Raw genomic sequence first — 22,402 nt, forward strand, 5'->3', positions numbered from 1 at the left:
AAGAAAGAAAGAAAGAAAGAAAGAAAGAAAGAAAGAAAGAAAGAAAGAAAGAAAGAAAGAAAGAAAAAAGAGAGGGGGGAGAGAGGGAGAGAGAGGAAGGAAGGAAGGAAGGAAGGAAGCAAGGAAGCAAGGAAGGAGGCAAGGAAGCAAGGAAGGAAGAACTAAATGGAAGCCAGGAAAGAGAAGAAGGCAGGCAAGACTTTGGAGCCACCTGCCAATAGTCTGTTTGTTTGGTGTGCTAGCTGGTTTTTTGTATATTCTATTTTTTCTTAATTAGCCTTTTAGAGTAAAACGTGAACTTTAACCCATTTCCTTGATGTCATTTTGTTCTGTTTCCCTCTCTTTTCTCCTAGGCTTCCTAAGCCACCCTGTATGGAAGCAAAGTGAGTATTCTCCTTCCTAGACAAAAATAAAAACACCTTGGGACTTAATCAGGCAGCCCATGCCATGAAGAAGAGCTGGTGGAGCCACTTGGGGGTGATGTGGAGGCAATCCTGTGCCTAGAGAGGGGGGAGGGAGCTCTTTTTAAAGAAAGGCTTTATTTATTTAACACTAAAAATGATTTTGCTTCCCTTTCCACGCCCTGCCAACTGCAAATGAAAATGGCCTTTTTACTGTTTACAATGCTTTTTGAGTCAGGGATGCTTTAAAGAGACCTAAAATTAAGGTCTTCAGGTTAAAAAACATCATTTTGAGCAGCCAATCATAACGTTTTTCAGGCTTCTCCTTATCTTCAATTAGCAGAGTGAAGAACTTCAGAGTGGGAAGCTTGGATTTTTTTTCTCAGGCAAATGAACCTTCTCTTTAGCATTCTGCATGCAGCTCCCTAAGTTCCTCAGACATTCCTCTGCTATGAGCTTCTCAAATTTCTTTGTACTAGAATGGCCATATTTCTGAGAAGCTCACTCACAGGGCTTTTAAGGCTAGAGTGAGCAAATGGGAAGCCCCCAGAGTTGTTGTGTTTCCCTTCATTCACAATCAAACAACATGTATTAAGTGCCTACTATGTGCCAGGCACTGTGCAAGGGCTGAGGATATAAAAGGGGGGCAAAAGACATTTCCTGACTTCAGGAAGCTTACAATCTAATGAGGGAGACAACATGCAAGCAAATATATACAAAGAAGTTATCTACAGGAGAAATAGGAAATAGTTCAGCAAGGGAAGGTGCTGGAATTAGGAGGGTTAAGGAAGGCTTCTGGTAGAAGGCGAGATTTTTTTGGAACCTTCACCTTTCATCTTAGAATCAATACTGTGTATTGGCTCCAAGGCAGAAGAGTGGTAAAGGCTAGGCAATGGGGGTCAAGTGACTTGCCCAGGGTCATACAGCTGGGAAGTGCCTAAAGTCAGATTTGAACCCAGGACCTCCCATCTCTAGGCCTGGCTCTCAATCCACTGAGCTACCCAGCTGCCCCCAGAAGGTGAGATTTAAAAGAAGCCAAAGAAGCCAGGGAAGTCAGAGTCAGAGTAGTCTGTAAGGGAGATGGGAGATGGCCAGAGAAAGTGCTCTGGGTAGTTTCATAAGCTGGAGTGCCTTCGTGTCTTGTTCATGGAATAGCCAGGAGGTAGCTGTCACTAGATAAGTGTAAGGGAGTAAAACATAAGAGAACTGGAAAGGGAGGAGGGGGTTGAGTTGTGCAGGTCTTCAATGCCAATCAGAACCCTGGAGGTGAGAGGGAGTCACTGGAGTTTATTTTGTTGGGAGATAGGGGATGGGCTGACATGATTGGACCTGCACTTTTGGTAAAATCACTTTGGTGGGGGCAGCTAGATGGTTCAATAGACAGAGAGCCAGGCCTATAGATGAGGTCCTGGGTTCAAATCTAGCCTCAGATACTTCCTAGGTGTATGACCCTGGGCAAGTCACTTATCTCCGGTTGCCTAGTCCTAGAGAACTAGTACTTCATATTGATTCTAAGACAGAAGGTAAGAGTTTGGGGGTATTTTTAAATCACTTTGGTATCTGAATGGAGGATGGTCTGGAAAGGAGAAAGACTCAAAGCAGACTATTGCAATAATTCAGGTGGGAGGTGATGAGAGCCTGCACCAGTGGGGTAAAGATAATGGGGAATTTTGGAGACCCACCATAGATGTGGAGAGGTCCTGGCCAACAGCTTGGGAGGGAGACGTGGTGAAGATTCCAGGATGATTCCTAGAGGACTGGGAAGATGGTGCTACTCCCCACAGTAGCAGAGAAGGCAGGAAAGCTTTAGAAAAGGGTAAGAGCAGGAGTGCTCTTTTGGACATGTTGAATTGAACGTCTGCCAGATGGACGTCCAGTTGGAGATGTCTGAAAGGCAGCTGAAGACATGAGATGAAAGATGAGGACAAGCTAGATGTGAGACTCTTCAGCGTAGAGCTGATAACGAACTCCTTGGAAGTGGAGGGGTTCTCCCACTAGAGGAGGGCAGAAGGAGAGGAGAGCTCAGCCCAGAACCCTGAGGGGCACCTAGGTTTCGAGGGCATGATCTGGATGAGTGCCCAGCAAAGGAGACAGAGAAGGAGCAGTCAGATAGGCAGGAGGAGTACCAGGAGACCAGCAGCCCCAGCACCGAGACACAGTTTCAAGGAGGAACGTGTCCAGTGCTGATGGAGAAGAGGCAGTCGGAAAAGAGATCGCGGTCACTTTGGTCCCAGTGGAAGGATGAGGCCAGAAGCTAGATGGTTGGGCTTAAGAAGAGAGTGAGAGGAGAGAGCAGACACAGACTGTTGAAGCTGGGCGGGAGGAAGGACTGATTCTCGCTCTCTTCGTGCCTCTTCCACAACGGAGGTTTCCAGTTTAGCTACAAAAGGCAGAAGACAAATAGGGCAATAGTGAACAGGGATGGGAGGATTAAGGGAGGGTTTTCAGGATGGACAAGCCATGGGCATGTCCATAGGTGGGAGGGAATGAGAGCTTTTGTCCCTGTCTTTGTCCTTATTGCCCAACCGCAGACCCTGGCACCCAACAGAGGCATCCTGTCTGCCCAGTTGAGTTGAACAGAAGGGGCTCTAGTGAGGAACGTGGCTTGGTTCAAGTACCAGTTAGTATTTTCATGTAGACTGAACTTATCAGGACAGACCCTGCGAGGATGCCAGCCTGCTCAAATGCTCTCTCTGTCTTCCTTTGCCTTCTTTTTGGTTTTTCTCTCCTCTTGTTGCTGGAACTAAACCCAAGGCCACTGCCCATGGGATTTCCTATTGCACACCCCTATCAGACACACATCTCTCGCTGTGCCCTTTTCCCAACCTTCACCTCCCCACTGGACGTGTGCAAAGGCCTTGACGCGAGCCTCCAGCAGCCTTTTCCTGCCACCGTACCCACCATGCCCTACGAAACAACTGTTCTGAAGAAATCCAAAGGTAAAGAAAAGCCTTTCAATTCACAAAGCTGGTCACAGTCGTAAGGCTCCCGTTTGGGGGTTCTCATTACTGTTGTTGAATCAACATTGAAAAAAGAAACTGAGTTGCATGTGTGAATTGGGTCTGGTCCTACGTGTCCAGTGGGGAGTCCAGGGGTGACTCAGAGGGGACCTAGGCTCTCAAGGGCCCCCACCAGAATTGGGCCTGGTCCTATGTGTTCAGTGGGGGTTCAGGGGTACTCAAAGGAGACCTAGGCTCTCAAGGGCCCCCACCAGAATTGGGCCTGGTCCTACGTGTCCAGTCAGGGTTCAGGGGTACTCAAAGGGGACCTAGACTCTCAAGGGGCCCCACCAGAATTGGGTCTGGTCCTACGTGTCCAGTGGGGAGTCCAGGGGTGACTCAGAGGGGACCTAGGCTCTCAAGGGCCCCCACCAGAATTGGGCCTGGTCCTATGTGTTCAGTGGGGGTTCAGGGGTACTCAAAGGAGACCTAGGCTCTCAAGGGCCCCCACCAGAATTGGGCCTGGTCCTACGTGTCCAGTCAGGGTTCAGGGGTACTCAAAGGGGACCTAGACTCTCAAGGGGCCCCACCAGAATTGGGTCTGGTCCTACGTGTCCAGTGGGGGGTCCAGGGGTGACTCAGAGGGGACCTAGGCTCTCAAGGGCCCCCACCAGAATTGGGCCTGGTCCTATGGGTCCAGTGGGGGTTCAGGAGCGACTCAGAGGGGACCTATGCTATCAAGGACCCTTGCCAGAATTGGGCCTGGTCCTATGTGTCCAGTGGGGGTTCAGGGGTACTCAAAGGGGACTTAGGCTCTCAAGGGGCCCCACCAGAATTGGGCCTGGTCCTACATGTCCAGTTGGGGTTCAGGGGTACTCAAAGGGGACCTAGGCTCTCAAGGGGCCCCACCAGAATTGGGCCTGGTCCTAAATGTCCAGTGGGGGTTCAGGGGGGACTCAGAGGGGACCTATGTTCTCAAGGGCCCCCACCAGCAGGAGACAACCTCTGCTAGGTCCCACACCAGACTAGAAAGGTGACCTGTGTAAAAATAAAAATTAATCTACAATATTTAAAATATTATATTTTTATAAGATTTATTAATGATCACTAGATGTAACAAAATAAAGCCATATGCCCATGGCTAATCTACCTGTTCAAATAGTCCGCTCCACCACAGTCACCCACAGGAAGCAAAAGAGAGCTAGCCATGGAAGACCACCTTGTTTATTCTCCTGTCTACGTCAGCATGTAAGGATAGGAAGTCAGTGGCTCCTGGGAATCGTAGTTTTTAGGGTAACAGATTTCTACTTACACACCTGCCTTGAGGTACTGTGGCCCATTCTCAGAGGATCTTAGCTCTAGCGCTGGGACTAAACCTTTTATTTGATAGATGAGTCAACTGAAGCTCAGAAATGTTAAATGACTCAGTCATCATTCTGGACCTGAAAGGGACCTTGTAGACCATTGAGTTCAACCTCTTTTTATGAATGAGACCGCTAGATGGTACAGAATGTAGGGCACTGGTCCTGGAGTCAGGAAGACCTGAATTCAAATCCAGTCTTAGACACAATTTAGTGGTGTAACCCTGGACACTTAATTTCTGTCTCCTTTAGTTTACTCATCTGTAAAATGGGGGTGATAATCATGCCTCCTTCCCAGGATGGTTGTGAGATTAAAAATGAGATATTTGTAAAGTGCTTTGCACACCTCAAAGTATTATATAGTGCAGATATGCATTTATATAAATACTATAATAAAATAGTATAAATACTATTTACTATTATTATTTTACTTTGATTTCAAAACTGAGTCCCAGAGAAGGGAGTTGACTCATGTGAGGTCATACTTAGTGTCACCCATCTAGAGTTGGAAGGAGCCTCGGAGGGCATCTAGCCCAAATGTTTCATCTTAGAGAGGAAGGAAATTAAAACCAAATAAGTTATTTGTACCAGAAATTTTGAATTCGGGTCTTCCTGACTCTAGATCCTGTTCCCTGTCCACTGTGCCAGGCTGACTCTCAGGATCTTGTCTGAGAACTTCATCACCAGCTTTGCTAAGAAAGGGATGGATTATTTGGTCTCAGCAGCAATCTACTAAATCAAGAGATTTAAATCTATGACTTGGGTGTATAATCTGAGGGGGGCCCTTTCCACGGGTTGCACAGCTTGAGTTCAACGCCCACCTGGGCTCCTTCTAAACGCCTGCATTGCACCTAGGTTTGCAAGTCTGGCACTCGACCCACCTTCTGCCTTCTGCAAATAAATACTTAGTGGGGCAGTATTATTTAGAAGATAGCTTGCTGAACTTGGAGTCAGGAAGACTTGGGTTCAAATTCAGCCTTAGACCTTGGACAAGTTACAACCTCATCTATAAAATGAGAGAGGTGTACTTAATGCCCACTAAGGGCCCTCCTAAGTCTATAGCTATAATCCTCTGATTGATGGATAATCAACAATACTAATAACAGAAAAGGAGCACACAGAGAGATTATTCTTAAAAACAGTTATTCCAAGCCATTCCTGTGTTCTGGAAGCCCCTTATTCTTTCCTCCTTCTCAGCAAATGATTTGATCACCTACTTCATTAAGGAACTGGCATCCATGCATCAGGTAAAGTTTTCCTGACTCTTCTTGCCAGTATCTTTGGACCAGTGTGATCCCAAGGTACTCCAGCTCCCTTCCCACTCTCTACGGATAGGGACTTGAAAGGCATTTCCTTGGCATGGGGAACTCTTGGGGTGGAAACTTCCTCTACCAGTGCAGATCAGGACCTTCTTTGTGTCTAGACAGAACACTGAGAGGAGCTTAAGAAACTTTCCAGAGTCACACAACCAGTATGTCAGAGCTGGATTGACCTGAACTCAGGTCATCCTAACTCCCAGACCAGCTCTTTATCCACTACACCAAGCTGCCTATCTTCCAGACTCTCTGTTTCCTCTAAATGCTCTCCTTGGCTCAGTTGTTCCCTCTAGCCCTACAGCACCATCCATCCATGGTGATATATCCATTCTGCTTCCTGTTTCAAGTCTACCCCCTCAAAAGTCACTGTTGACCTCCAGATGATCAAATTAGGAGAAACATGGTCTTTTCTCAGCCTTCATTCTCCAACTCTTTTTCCTTTTTAAACCTTTCCTACCCCAAAAAAGGTCCTGGAGTTGGAATCAAATTTTCTGTTCTTTAATATCTTGTCTTGGCCATTTAGAGTTTGTGTGATCTTCAGTAACCTTCTCTGAGATGCAGTATCATCATCGATAGGATCAAGGGGTCTGGTCTTCTTGTTGCTGGTCAGGCATTTCAGTTGTGTTCAATTCTTCCTGACTCCATTTGGGGATTTTTTAGCAGAGATACTGGAGTAGTTTGTCATTTTCATCTCCATTTTACAAATGAGGAAACTGAGGCAAAGGGGTTAAGTGACTAGAAACTCTAAGACTGGCTCTATACCTCTGATCTTATGATACTACTATCCTCTATGTAAATCCACCTCCTTGTCTCCTAACTGCCCTTGAACTTTAGCTATTCCCCAAAACATAGCCCCTCATTTTTCATTCTATGAACTTTCTAAGGGAGTCTGTTCACTCTCATTGCTCTAGTTGCTATCTCTATGTGAACCAATTTCAGAAACTAATTTTAGATTGATATGATCAGCCCTGACCTCTCTTCCAAGTTCGAGGAAGTATTTCTCTCGTCAGCTCCTCTCCCAACAAATGATTTATTGAGTGTTTGCTATAGACTTGCTACTATTGAGCACAAGAGGTAAGAGAACGGACTTCAAGATGACAAAACCAACTCTTTTCTATGGCTTAAATAAGCAGGAGAGAAAATGGGATAGCAGTGGCCACCCTCTTGGAGCTGGCCCTCCAGTCTTGCTATTACTGCTGTATTAAGTACAAGTGGGATGTTTGTACCAGCTCAAACATGAATAGCCTTTATTTAGGACAAAGAATTAATAAGCAATGGAGTTTTTTTTTGAAGTTTAACATCTGCAATTTGAGACATTTGACATGTTCCCAGAAATAATGGGAAGCAATCATATCAAGAGATTTCGCTCATGATGGGCACAAAAGGCTTTAAAGAAGTTATGGAAGATTTCCATTAAGGAAGGACAAAGCAGTTGGTTTTGTCTCTAGAGGTGTTGAAAATGTAGGGAAGGTCAAGGATCTGGTTCATTCAAATAAAGGGAGGAAGAAGCAGGAAGAAAGAGAGAAATGGATTCCTTTATAAAAAGAAAGTTTGAGCATAAGAAAAATGTCTAAACAGAACCCCCATCCCATTCTTTGAATGATCAATAGAAAGAGTGAATGCTTGATATTTATTTGTATCTTTTAAGAATGTACAGTAACATATTTCTCAGAGGGGAAAGAGGAACTATATAATTCCCTTAGCCCAGAAGCCATATTTTTGAAAAAAAAAGTTTATTATTGGTGTTATCATTATTATTTTATATTTTTAATTAACAAGCATTTTGACTTGTCCTCCCAATAACCTTCTTCCCATTAATCAAATTTTAAAACCCTAAAAAATAAAGTCCTTAGAATATGACGACATGGTCCATCAAAACAAACTGTCCCGTTAGCCTTTATTGAAAATGTTAAGATTCTTTCAACATTTTAAGTTTCATCACCCAACATTCAGGAATTGAGTCCAATGTTTCATCTTCATTTCTTTTGGACTTGTGGTTAATCAAAGAACTGACCAGAGTTCTGAAGTCTTTCAAAGTTGCTTTTCTCTATAATGTTATTACTGATATATATATATGTACATATATATATTGTTCTCCTAATTTTGTTCACTTCATTCTGCATCAATTCATAAAGGTCTTCCCTCTGAGTCATCATTTCTTATGGCATAAAAATATACCTCTATATTCACGTGCTACAATTGGTATTGTTCAGTCATTTCAGTTGTGTCTGACTGCTCATGACCCTATTTGGGCTTCTCTTATCAGAGATACTAGAATAGTTTGCTGTTTCCTTCAGCTCATTTTACAGATGAGGAAACTGAGGTAAACAGGTTACATGACTTGCCCAGGGTCACACAGGTAGGAAGTTCTCTTGAGATCACATTTGAATTCAAGTCTTCCTGACTCCACATCCAGGACTATAACAATTAGTCCAATCATTCTTCAACAACAAAGAACACCCCTTTATTTTCCAATTTTGGGCTACCATGAAAAGAGCTACTATAAATTTTTTGAGCATATAGACAGTAACAGAATCTCCTTGGAGAGGCAATGTGATATTGAATAGGCCTGTAGTACTGGCTGGACCTATGGTTAGGAGATACTGGCCTGCTTGGAGACCTGTGGACAGGTATAAGGATAATGCTTCCTATTTCTCCTTAGCTCTCTACCTGAGATCCTCCTTCCCAATGTCCCAGACTCCCAGTAACTCTGGGTATTGCCATTGTCCCTGAAGATGAACCAGAAGCAACATAAGACCTTCCCATGTATCCTGCAGCTGAGTTATCTCTCCTAATTAGAATGTCAGTCCATTGAGAGCAGAGGCTACATTGCTTTTATTTTGTATTCCCAATGCCAAGCAAATGATGCTTAATAAATGGTTTCCCATTCTATTAAAATCCCACCTCTCACATTTATTAGCTATGTGACTGTAGGCAAATTATTTACTCTTCATGAGTCTCACTTTCCTCATCTGTAAAATGGGGATAATAAAATCTGCAATATCTGCTTCATGGTGTTGTTGGCAGTGCTCAAAGGTGCTAATAGTTAAAAGCTACTTTGAAACCTAAATAAACATCAGATTTTATGATCATTCTTTATGTAGTCAATCAGTCAACAAGCATTTATTGTGCATCTACTATGTGCCAAATACTGTGATGAGTATGCAAAAATAAAAAGATAGTCCCTGTCTTCAAGAAGCTCACAATCTAATGGCTACTCATTGAAATAATTATTGGAAAGGATGAACAAGTGAATGAGCCTATGGGTGACTACAGGAATGCTGATGGCTCCTGCTGTTTCCAAAAGGACAGGGAATCCCATTGTCCATCTACAGGAGAAACCCTCCAAACCCCAAGACCTAGGAAATCACATATGGCAAAACTAGGAGTCAAGATGACTGATTAACTGGTATTGCTTATATCAGCGGCAGGTTGGTGCATGTAGTAGGTATTTAAGAAATGTTTGTTGACCATATTAGTGAATGTTCAGGCAGAATTCTTGACAAAAAAAAATGCCAAATAGCCAATCAAGCCTATTCTGTAGAAATGCACACTTAGTTGAAAACAGGTTACACTGTCCCCTCTCCCCTGCAGGAATTAAATTTTAATGGTTTGACTAAAACATACGAAAATTATAAATAACATGGTAGTCACCAATTTAAAGTATTATTGCTCAAAGTTGAAAGGACTTTTAATAGCTTTTATTTACAAACGAGGTGGAAAGAATGAAAGCAGAGAAATTCAGAAAGGTAGAGAAGACATTTAGCCTATCTATCTGAATATTGCTCCAGTGCTCAACTCAGCCAGGACTTGTTGACCTTCAGCTGTGATTAAACTCTCTCTAGAAAACAGGAAAGGAAAGCCAGTTATTCACTCACCCAAGTTCCCTCCAGATGATGACTTGAGCTGAAGATGATTTCTGAGGTCGACTTTCTTCTTGAAACCCACTTCCTTCTTGAAGCTGACCTCTTTGCCCCAGAAATTCAGGGCCTTTATGGAGGCTTTTTGTCCCATCTCTTCTTTACAGGGCCAATCATGGTTTCCAAATTGCCCAGGGGGACAGTATTTGTAGGATCCACTTCTTACCTTCTGGAGGGGTAAATTCTCATCAAAAGGATTCACAGATTCCTGGCTGATTGAGTTTCTGAGGGTGTGAATTCTCTAAGTGGTTTGGAGCTCCTCCACCTAGTTCAAGATTTTGTTGATGCAATCAAAGAGTAGACAAAGGAGAATAATTAATCCTGTCTTCACAATCTAGTAAGGTATTAAGTAGGGGTACTTAAGTTATTGTTAACCAAAGTGTTAACTCCAACTTGGCAAAGAGAATAAAGGATTCCCTATTTTACAAGTGTAAACACCGAATAGACAAAGAGAACCAAGAACTTTCTTTCACACCCCCCCCCCACCACCACCAGAATGCAAATTCTGAGAGCTATTTTTTACTTAGTTGTATATTCATTGCCTCCCATGGTGATTGGAATAGAGTAGGTGCTTAAACAATGCTCATTGATTAGGACTGGATTGGATTTAGTAGTCAACTCTTTGCCACAACATACCATTATTTTAAAATAATATTTTATTTTCCCCCAATTACATGTAAAAAATTTTATTTAAGATTTTTTCATCTATGTTCATTAGGGAGATTGATCTATAGTTTTCTTTCTCTGTTTTTGGTCTTCCCAGCTTGGGAATCAGTACCATATTTGGGTCATAAAAAGAATTTGGTAGGACTCCTACTTTATTTATTTTGTCAAATAGTTTGTGTAGTTTGGGGATGCTCTGTTCTTTAAATGTTTGATAGAACTCCCTTGTGAATCCATCTGTTGCTGGGGATTTTTTTCTTAGGGAGTTCCTTGATGGCTTGTTCAATTTCCTTTTCTGATATGGGATTGTTTAAGTATTCTATTTCCTCTTTTTTTATCTGGGCAATTTATATTTTTGTAAATATTCATCCATTTCACCTAGAATTGTCAAATTTCTTGTCAGAAAAAAATAATTTTTAACATTCTTTTTTTATATTTTGAGCTCTCAATTCTTTCTGTCCTTTACTGTCTCCCATTCCCATCCCTCATTCCTCCATGGAGATGGTAAACAATCTGATATAGACTTTATAATATATAATCATGTAAAATATTTTTCCATATTATTTGTTTTGTGGAAGAGATCTCAAATTTAAAAAAAGAAGGAGAATGAAATACAATATGTGTCAGTCTGCATTTAGACTCTTTCCAGTTCTTTCTTGTAGGGCAGGTGGTATTTTTCATCACAAGTTTCAGGAAATCTCATTGTGCTTTTGTGGTTGTTGTTATTGTTGTTTAAACACTTACCTTCTGTCTTAGAATCAGTGGTTCCAAGGCAGAAGAGCAATAAGGGCAAGGAAACTGGAGTTAAGTGACTTGCCTAGGATCATACTGTTAAGAAGTATCTGAGGTTTCTGTCTCTGTCTCTGTCTCTGTCTCTGTCTGTCTCTGTCTGTCTCTCTCTGTCTCTCTGTCTCTCTCTCTCTCTGTCTCTCTCTGTCTCTCTCTCTGTCTCTCTCTCTTTCTCTCTCTCTCTCGTATCCCCCAGAGCTGAGAGGATGGTGAGTCCCCAGCATACAGCCCATAAATGCTTGGTAAACTAAGCATGATTTGACAGAGACACCAGGGAAGGGAAGTGTGGTTCTCACTGAAGACTTCAACAGTGTAAAGCGGTGTAAACAGCATAAATCTGATGGGATGATGCAGGATAGAAGGCAGAGGCAGGGACTCAATGGAAGGTCAATGAAAGGAATGCGTGGTCTAGAATCCAAAGGTAGAGAAGCAAGCTAGAGCAGTAAGTGCCTATGAGAGGCAAGTACAAGAACCTCTAGAACAGGGTCCCCAAACTTTTTACACAGGGGGCCAGTTCGCTGTCCCTCAAACCATTGGAGGGCCGGACTATAAAAAATCATGAACAAATCCCTATGCACACTGCACACATCTTATTTTAAAGTAAAAAACCAAAATGGGAACAAATACAATACTTAAAATAAAGAACAAGTAAATTTAAATCAACAAACTGACAACATAATGGCCCCAATAATAGGGTCCATTATGGTGTGCATCTGGGGGAGTTTGGGGGCCATTGTACTACCATGTTTCCCCCAAAATAAGACAGTCTTATATTCATTTGACCCTAAAAAACAGGGGGTGTCTTATAAAACACCCAGTGGCAGTGTTGACTTCTCACAGTAGAGGCCGTCACAGGCCAGATCACCGCTATCTGATGCCTATATACAGTTCTGGAGGTGGTGCTGGACCTGTGACACTGTATAGCGCTGTCTGGGATAGCGGAGGCTGCAGCACTGGCTGTGATGGGCCTTGCACAGGCCCATCACTGCCACCACTATACCGGGCAGCAGTATACACAGTGTGGAATCCCCTCCCCCAGGTCCCGCTCACCATGCTGACATCTTCCATTGTGCAGTCACATAATCCTTTGAGTGGCGCCTTGTTCTTGTTCAGTTACTCTCAGAACAAGGAGCCATGCAAAGGATGATGTCATCGGAAGTAGTGCTGTACGTGAGTGATGCTCCTCTCACTGACCACCAATGAAAGAGGTGCCCCTTCCGGAAGTGCGGTGGGGGCCGGATACACGGCCTGGGGGGAGGGGCTAGCATGTGACCCTGCTCTAGAACATCCCCAAGGCAATCTCCATTGCTTTAAGCCTTGGGGCCATTCTTGCTCTCTTCTTCTGCCATGCTGCCCAGTGTGTCACCTGCCTCCAGCCTGACCAGGATGTTGGAGGCAGGGGACAATGGGAGGCAAGGTTACTGACAGAAATCTAGGCAGGAGACGCTATGGTGCTAAAGGGTTCAAAATAGTGTAGTGAAAGCAAGACACGGAAAGGATGCCACTGGGGTGAAAGATATGGCAAAGGAAGAGTGGATAGGAGCTGGTGACTGATTATTTAGAGGAGAAGAGAGATGTTGAGGACAAAGGATAAGCTCTAAACCCAGGGAAGTGAAGTGGAGGTAATGAGGAGAAGGAGATGGTTTGGGAAAGAAGGTGTAAGTTCAGCTGTAGAAATGTAGAGTTCAGGGGCATCGAGGTAGAGGTTCAGTGGATAGAGAGCCAGGCTTGGAAATGGGAGGTCCTAGGTTCAAATCTAACCTCAGTCATTTCCTAGCTGTGTGTCTAGCCTTTACCACTCTTCTTCCTTGGAATCTTTACAGAGGATTGATTCTAAGATGGAAGGCAAGGAAGGGTTAATAAAAAAGATGAGAGGTGATGTCACAGGGATATAAATGGCAATGGAACAAGTGGAGTCATTGGATTGGTGCTTGGTAGCATGGTCAGGGCAAGAAAATCGATTATTTTAGGCCCACGTGGGGAAGCGTGACAGATAAATCATTAAGAATTACTTTGGAAGGGAACACATAGGGAGAAGGGCATTGGAGGATACAGGAAGACGACTCTGGTGAATGAAACCAAGGAGGTAGTCAGTGAGTTCTGGGATAAAGCAGAATCCCTGAAGCCATGGCACCTAAAGGGTTGTCAGATGGGGGAGGAGGATTATCCATAATAAGGCAGCAGTGAATTAGAAAGAATGGAGACCAAGAAATGGTTGTTGGATTTCATAATTAGAAATTCCTAGTGACCTTCAAAAATGTAGGAGGGGGGGCAGCTGGGTGGCTCAGTGGATGGAGAGCCAGGCTTAGAGATGGGAGGTCCTAGGTTCAAATCTGGCCTCAGACACTTCCCAGCTGTGTGACCCTGGGCAAGTCACTTGACCCCCATTGCCTAGCCCTTACCACTCTTCTGCCTTGGAGCCAATACACAGTATTGACTCCAAGACGGAAGGTAAGGATTTTTAAAAATAAAAAAAAATGTAGGAAAGGGGGCAACTAGGTGGTTCAACAGATGAAAAGTCAAGCCTAGAGATGAGAGGTCCTGGGTTCAAATCCGATCTCAGATATTTCCTAGCTGTGTGACCCTGGACAAGTTACTTAACCCCCATTGCCTAGTCCTTGCTGCTCTTCTGACTTAGAATTGATACTAAGACAAGGTAAGGGTTTAAAAAAAGATAGAAATCTCTGCATGTTTAAATCTAAAGGAAACTAGAAAAGAGAGAGATGGGAAATGTCAGAGAGAAGGGATCATTGAGGTAACAAGAGCCTAGAGGTCATAGGAGGAAAACAGGACTGAAGCAGTGGGATTAATTTAGAATCAGAAAGACCTGAGTTCAAATCCTGACTGACATTTGGTAGCTGTGTAACCTTAAGCAAGAGACTTACTCTCTGTTTGCCTCAGTTTCTTCATTGGTAAAATGAGGAGATTTGACTTGATGGGCTCTAAGGTACCTTTCCATTCTAAAGCAATGTTCCTATGATTCTGTAATAAGTCTCCTTTTGATACTGGAGGAAAAGATAAAAGTCTCACAATTAGTGCATCTGTGTTTCAACCATAGTAGCTTCATTATTAGCTGATATTTGGCTAAAAACTCAAGTTCTCCATCTGTACAATAGACTTAAAGTACTCTCCTCTTCTCTCAAAGAAAGATCATACATAGTGACTAGCCCAATTCTGCGCCATAACATGTCAGAACAATGTTTGATTGTTGTTCAGTCATGTCTAACTCTTCGGGACTCCAAGTACTATAGCACTCCAGACCCTTCTATCCTCCCCTGTTTCACAAAATCTGTCCAAGTTATGTTCATTGCTTCCATGACGCTATCCATCTCATCCTCCGCCATCCCCTTCTCCTTTGACTTTTAATCTTTCCCAACCTCAGGGTCTTTTCCAATGAGTCCTGCCTTATCATTACGTGGCCAGAATATTTCATCTTTAGCTTCAGTATTTAACCTTGCAGTAACTAGTCCAAATTAATTTCTTTAAGTATTGATTGACTTAATCTCCTTGATATCCAAGGGACTCTCAAAAGGGTTCTCCAGAACCATAATCTAAAAGCACTGATTCTTTGGCAATCAGCTTTCCTAAAGTCCATCTCTCACAGCTATATATCGCTAATGGAAAAATGATAGCTTTGACTATATGGACTTCTGTCAGCAAAACAATGTCTCTCCTTTTTAGTATGCTGTCCAGATGTACCACAGATTTCTTTCTGAGGCACGAGCATCTTTTAATTTTATGGGTAGAGTCATTTTCTTTTTTTTTTTTAAACCCTTACCTTCCGTCTTGGAGTCAATACTGTGTATTGGCTCCAAGGCAGAAGAGTGGTAAGGGCTAGGCAATGGGGGTCAAGTGACTTGCCCAGGGTCACACAGCTGGGAAGTGTCTGAGGCCAGATTTTGAACCTAGGACCTCCCATCTCTAGGCCTGGCTCTCAATCTACTGAGCTACCCAGCTGCCCCGGGGTATAGTCATTTTCTGCAGTGATCTTTCAGGTCAAGAAGATAAAAATAGGGCATTGCTTCCATTTTTTCTCCCCCTATTTGCTATTAATTGATGGGACCAGTTACCAAGATCTTTTTTTTTTTTTAGGTTAAGCTTCAGGACAGCTTTTGAACTCTCCTCTTTTACCCTTATCAAGAGGCTTCTTAATTCTTCATTTTCTCTCAGAAGTATTACCTGCATGTCTGAGATTGTTGATATTTCTCCCAGAAATTTTAATTCCACCTTTTGATTCACCCAGCCTGAAATTTCTTATGTTGTGCTCTGCATAGAAGTTAAATTAATCAGGTGATAATATGCAGCTTTATCATATTCCTTTTTCAATCTTACACCAATCAGTTGTTCCATGTCTAGTTCTAACTGTTGTTTCTTGGCTCGCATATACAGATTCCTCAGGAGAAAAGTAAGATGATCTGGTACTACCATCTCCTTGAGGACTTGTTACATTTTGTTATGATTCACAGTTGGAAGCTTTAGTGTAGGGGCAGCTGGGTGGCTCAGTGGATTGAGAGCCAGACTAGAGATGGTAGATCCTAGGTTCAAATCTGGCCTCAGACACTTCCTAGCTGTGTGACCCTGGGCAAGTCACTTTACCCCCATTGCCCAGCCCTTACCACTCTTCTGCTTTGGAACCAATACACAGTATTGATTACAAGATGGAAGGTAAGGGTTTTAAAAAAAGAAGCTTTAGTGTAGACATCTTTCTGGAACTCTCTTACTTTCTCCATAATCTAGTGAATGTTGGCAATTTAGTCTCTAGTTCTTCTGCCTCTGAAACCCAACCTGCTCTTCTGGTGATTCTCGATTCACCTATTGCTGAATTCTAGCTTGCAGAATTCTAGCTGACCTTACTAGCATATGAAACGAGCACAATTGTTTTGTAACTTGAACATTCTTTGGCTTTATTCTTTTTTAGGGTTGGGACATAAAGTGATCGTTTTCAATCCAGTGGTCACTAAATTTGCTGACTTAATGAATATAGAACTTTTAACAGCATCGTATTTCAAAATGTTAAGTAGCTTAACGGGGGTTCTGTCACCTCCACTAGCCTTGATGTTAGCATTGCTTAATAAAGGTTCAATTGACTTCATTCTCCAAGATGCCTGGGTCCAGATCAATAACCACCCTATCATGGTTATTGCTGAAGTTAAGATCTTTCTTATATAGTTCCTCTGTGTATTCTTGTCACCTCTTCTTAATCTCTTCTGTTTCTGTTAAGTCCTTTCCATTTTTATCTTTTCTCATGCCCATTTTTGCATGAAACATTCCCTTGATATCTCTCATTTTCTTTTAGAGTTCTCTTGTCTTTCCCATTCTATTGTTTTCTTCTGTTTCTTTGCACTGCTCATTCAAGAAAACCTTATTATATCTCCTGGCTATTCTCTGGGATCCTGCATTCATTTGGGTATAGCTTTCCCTTTCTCCTTTCCCTTTCTCTTTCCTTCTTTCTTCAGCTAGTTAGCCTTATCAGACAATCATTTTGCTTTCTTGCTCTTATTTTTCTTTGGAATTTTGTTGCTGCCTCCAGTCCAATATTATGAACCTCTGTCCAAAGTATGTCCATAATCCATAGTGTTCAGACACTCTATCTGCCAGATCTATAATTTTTACCTGGCCATTCCCTAAGCCAATTATTTGAATGGCACTGGTAGACATTTGATTTTTTTTCCAATCCTTCTATATTATTTTAATTCATATTAAGACTATTTCTCAACAATCAGATGTATGAAAGAGAATAAAGGAAATTAAAAATATAAGTATCTTTTTTTTGTTGTTCTAAAGATTTACCGCAGAGGGGAGCCAAGCACAATGTTGCTAACCCTCTTTAACTTAATTGATGACCTTTGTGAGGTCCTTTGGCCAACCTGATAACAAGATTTCCTGAAATTTTTAGTCTGTCCCCTTGGCCAGTAGTCCCCAAGATTGTCATTAGTCCATATTCAAATTACCTTGATAGCAGAACCTGCCAGGACCTGTCCCCTACCAGCAAAAGCCTTCCAGAACCCCGAGGTCTCCTTCCTACCAGGAGGAGACTTCAGAGGTGTCAGTGGAAAATCCTAAGATGTAGAACTCTCTCTTTTTTTAATTTGTTAGTGTTATGAAAAACACACTTCCATATTGGGCATTGTTGTAAGAGCACACTCATACAAAACAACCCCCCCCCCAAATAAAACCAAAGATACATTGAAGTGAGAGATGACTCCAGCAGTTCTTTCTCTGGTGGTGGTGCAGGGAATTACCCATCATACATCCTTCAGGATTATCCCAGATCATTGCACAGCTTAGAGGAGCGAAGTTTTCACAGATAATCATTGTCCAATATTGCTGTTGCTGTGTACAATGCTCGCCCAGTTCTGCTTATTTCACTCTGCATCAGGTCATGTAGATCTTCTTATTGCCATTCAATTCTCTCCAGGGATGTATTAGTTCTAACTTTTCTATGACTTAATTTAAAGTAACGCTCTTGAAGAAAAAAGTTCCCTTTCAACTCCTGTTTTGAGGAATAGGTTCTCACTCTCTAGAGAGAAACCCAGATTTTAAATAACAATTTTTGTTATTGCCTCCTATACAATATTGTGCACCTCAGCCTGTTTTATTTGTTTGTTGTGAATCTCTATGATTATTTTTCTTTGAAGAAGTAGACATTTGGGTTAAATTAAGGATTTATAGGGAGGACTTGGCATCCCTGGCATTTATATTAAAGTCAGTCTTTGAGGAAAAAATCCAGTGTCTATGCCCTCCATCAAATGAGATCACGCGTATAAAGTGCTTTTCAAACCTTAAAATATTATAGAAATGTCAGCTTTTTGGCACAGGGGCTGCCTGCAGAGAAATGGCATGAAGATGGTGGGCAGTGATGGAAATGGTAATAACTGACCTTTATATCGTGCTTTAAAGGTTTATAAAGCTCTTTACATGCACTACCCTTCCTGGTCCTCACAACAACCATAAAAAGGTTTATAATTTAGAAAGCTAAGTGGTTCTGGGTTTGTACTCCAAAAAAGATAATAAGGAAAAAGACTTGTACAAGAATATTCATGGCTGTGCTCTTTGTGGTGGCAAAAAAATTGGAAAATGAGGGGATGCCCTTTGATTGAGGAATGGCTGAACACATTGCAGTATCTGATGGAGATGGAATACTATTATACTAAAAGCAATAATAAACTGGAGGGATTCCATGTGAACTGGAAGGACCTCCAGGAAGTGATGCAGAGTGAGAGGAGCAGAGCCAGGAGAACATTGTACACAGAGACTGATATATTGTAGCACAATCGAATATAATGAGCTTCTCTATTAGCAGCAATGCAGTGACCCAGGACAATTCAGAGGGTCTTAAGAGAAAGAACACTATCCACATTCAGAGGAAGAACTGTGGGAGCAGAAACACAGAAGAAAAACAACTGCTTGATCACATGGGTCGATGGGATATGTTTGGGGATGTAGACTCTAAGCGATCACCCTGGTGCAAATATCAATAATATGCAAATAGGTCTTGATCAATGACACATGTAAAGCCCAAGGGAATTGCTCATTGGCTATGGGAGGGGGGGAAGGAAGGGAGGGAAAGAACATAAATCATGTAACCATGGAAAAATATTATTAATTAATTAATTAATTAATTTTTTGAAAAAGAAAGCTAAGTGGTGTAAAGGCTGGGGTCAGGTAGAATACCCGAGTTCAAATTCTGCCCCCAAACTGCCTAGCTGTGTGACCCTGGGCAAATCATTCAACTCTCATGAGACAAAGGTTAGCTGTTATTACTTCTATTGTAACTGTGTCCTTTCTATACAGACTGTGACCTTACTGCCTACCTGACATTTCTATAGTTCTTTAACGTTTGGGAAGAACCTTACCAATACCTTCATTTTCCTCATATGCAAAATGAGGATAATAATAGCACTTAACTTCACATGGTTGTTATGAGGACCAAATGTGATCCTATCTGTAAAACACGTTGCAAGCAAGTATGATTTCCCCTGTTCTCCTGGACTGTGTATGACTAAAATACAACAGCCAACATCCACACTGATGATTTTTTCCTTCCCTCTAATTTTCAGGTAATTCTTATCGGCATGAACACTTGTACTTTCCTTCTGACTCACAAAAGAAAGCTTTGCGTTGGCCTGGGCAGGAATTGTATTATGACGTAAGTGGTTCTTATATATCTTCTGAAAGAAAGACTGGTATATCTAAGTAAAGTGAAAAGAGCACCAACTCTAGTGTTAGAGGACCTGGATTCCAATTCCTGTTCCCTTTGATGCTTATCACCAGTATGACCTTGAGTCAATCATATTACCTCAATTCTCTGGACTTCAGTTCTCTCATCTGTAAAATGGGGGAATGGGACTATGTAGCCTCTGAGGTCTCTTCCAGCTCTAGATTTATGAGCCTGTGAACTTTAAAGATATTCCAAGAGGGAGTGATTACCACTAAGACTCACTTAATAAATGCCCTGAATATATGAGGGTCAAAATAGTAGAGCTGTCATATTAATGCTATTCTTTAACTGCATTTGCAACTGGGATTATGTCTTAATCTTTGTACACAGAAATGAGTGTCCTAACCTATTGCTGAAAGCAAGGGATATGTTGAATCTGGGGGAGAAGGCATATACTAAATGATGTCATATATGGGAAATAAATGAAGAACCATAAGAACTCACACTTCAAGGGTACTTAGTTCACAGCCTTCCAGTGAGGGAAGGGAGATATTGGCGGGGCGGGGGGGGGGGGGGATTGTAATTTCTTTTTTCTACAACGTCTCAGAGAAGTTCTGTGACTTGTCCACGGTCATGTAATTAAGAGGCAAAGGGAAAGAAAGAAACAAAACAAAAAGGTACATTCAAATAGATTTGATACAGCAAACAGTTACTGCGTTGGCAATATTGTGGCAGATTCTAAGGATACAAAAATTAACACCAAATAGTCCCCTCTGTCAAGGAAGGTGCATGCTATTAAGGAGGATAAGGATACAATGTGTATAGAGAGATATTAAATTTATAGTATATGCAGAGTAATTTCGGGAGTAGTAGTGAGGTTTCTGCCTCCCCCTGCCCATTAACTGCTTGATTAGCAAGAACCTCCTGTAAGAGGTAATCTCTGGACTGTGCCTCAAAGGATGACAAGGATCCTCATTCCTCACTTTCCGAATATGCCATAAAATAAAGCAACAGTGGGTGTGTTCTGTGTTCTCCATAAAGTCATTGCTTTGAGGGCCCAGAGAGGCAGCACCATGTGGTGGAAAGAATCCTACTTCTAATACAAGCTGTGTTTTGAAGGGCAAAAACTTTCACCTCTCTCTGATCCTTAGCTTCATAATCCATCCAATGAGCATAACAGTATTGTTGTGGAAACTAACTTGAGATCTTATTTGTGTTTTTTAACCCTTATCTTCTGTGTTAGAATCAATACTAAATATCAGTTCCAAGGCAGAGTGTTGGAGGCCAGATTTGAACCCATTACCTCCTGTCTCCAGGCCTGGCCACTCTATGCACTAAGCCACCTAACTGCCCTGAAATCATGCTTGTAAAGCAGATTTTAAACCTTAAAGCATTACATAAATGTCAGCTATTAAAGGAAAAGGAGACTTTCTCACCTGGGACTTCCAAAGAGATCACAGGTCCAGCCTGCAACTCTATCCTATTATTATCACTGTTCATTTTTAAAGGAGGGCCATAGCAAGTAGTCTTTACTAATACAGAATCTAAAAGTTGCCCAAGGAAGAAAAGGTGCCAAAGAGAAACTTAAAATATATCAGATTACCATCTGGCTTCAGACCATTCCTAGCTGAGTGACCTTGGGCAAGTTATTTAACTCCACGTGCCTAGCCCCTGCCACTCTTCTGTCTTAGAGTTGATGCTAAGACATAAGATTCGTAGTCCTTAAAGGCTCTTCTGCCATCAATACTTAGTACTGATTCCAAGACAGCAGAAGATAAAAGGTTGGGTGGGGAGAGCAGGACCAGATACATTTATTTGAGTCTGATGAAGTCAGTGCTTAAGTGGATCAGAGAAGTAGAAGGAGGCAGAAAGAAGCTGCAGGAGGTTTTTAGGAGATTAGCATCTTTAGCACTGTTCACTCCTTCTGGTCCTCTTTATTGTTCTTGGGTGAAGACATCAGGGATGAAAAGAGATTGAAAGAGAAAAGAGGAGGTAGGGAAGATGGTGAGCCAGAAATAAAAGTTTGGAATTTTAAAGGGGGGATTAAGTTTATAATTTTGAAATAAATATAACTATGAAGCCATAAAAGCACCTGGAGAAAAATAGTATTTGCAATTCAGAGATAGAAAAGCCTGAATATATAGTCCCAGCAGGCTAGGCTAGACCTTAAATATAGAGGCAGGAGACAGGGACAACTAAGGATGCTGTGCATTATCTAAGGGAAAAATGCTGTATGACCCTGAGCAAGTCATTCACCTCTCATAATATAAAGGTCAGTTACCAACACTCCTATTATCATTGTATTCTTTAACCTTAAACAGTCACCACATTAAATAGCTGACATTTCTTTAAAGCTGACATTGCTTTAAAAATACAGGGTGAGAGGGGGCAGCTGGGTAGCTCAGTAGATTGAGAACCAGGCTTAGAGATGGGAGGTCCTGGGTTCAAATGTGAACTCAGACACTTCCCAGCTGTGTGACCCTGGGCAAGTCACTTAACCCCCATTGCCTAGCTCTTACCACTCTTCTGCCCTGGAACCAAGACATAGTACTGATTCCAAGATGGAAGGTGAGGGTTTAAAAAAAATACAGGGTGGGGAGACTCAGAGGATTGGCAAGGAAGAAAGACTGAAGACATGAGTCCTGGACTTAAAAAAAAAAGGCAAAAAATTAAAGGCATCATTTTGGTAAAGAATCCTAAGGAAGGAAAGAACAGGAATGTACTGAAGAGAGAATGGGCTTTCACTCTCCAGGTTCTTCTTCCTTTGAGGTCTAATGTCCTCAGGAGTTCATCATGCTGCTTTGCATCATCTCAAAATGCCCTCGTATGAGGAATAAGTGCATCATTTGATG

The 22,402-nt window shown here is 42.1% G+C and overlaps 1 protein-coding gene across 1 annotated transcript in view; it reads left to right on the top strand.

Annotated features, from left to right (window-relative positions):
* Nucleotides 1–22,402, top strand: part of SPMIP4 (sperm microtubule inner protein 4) — a 49,902-nt gene that overhangs the window by 14,939 nt on the left and 12,561 nt on the right. The window contains 3 exon segments of the mRNA XM_007507948.2: nucleotides 354–383; nucleotides 3,156–3,340; nucleotides 19,450–19,538. Coding sequence (XP_007508010.2) covers nucleotides 354–383; nucleotides 3,156–3,340; nucleotides 19,450–19,538 — 304 coding nt within the window.

This window comes from Monodelphis domestica, chromosome 5, assembly GCF_027887165.1.
Source record: "Monodelphis domestica isolate mMonDom1 chromosome 5, mMonDom1.pri, whole genome shotgun sequence".
NCBI classification, from domain to species: domain Eukaryota; kingdom Metazoa; phylum Chordata; class Mammalia; order Didelphimorphia; family Didelphidae; genus Monodelphis; species Monodelphis domestica.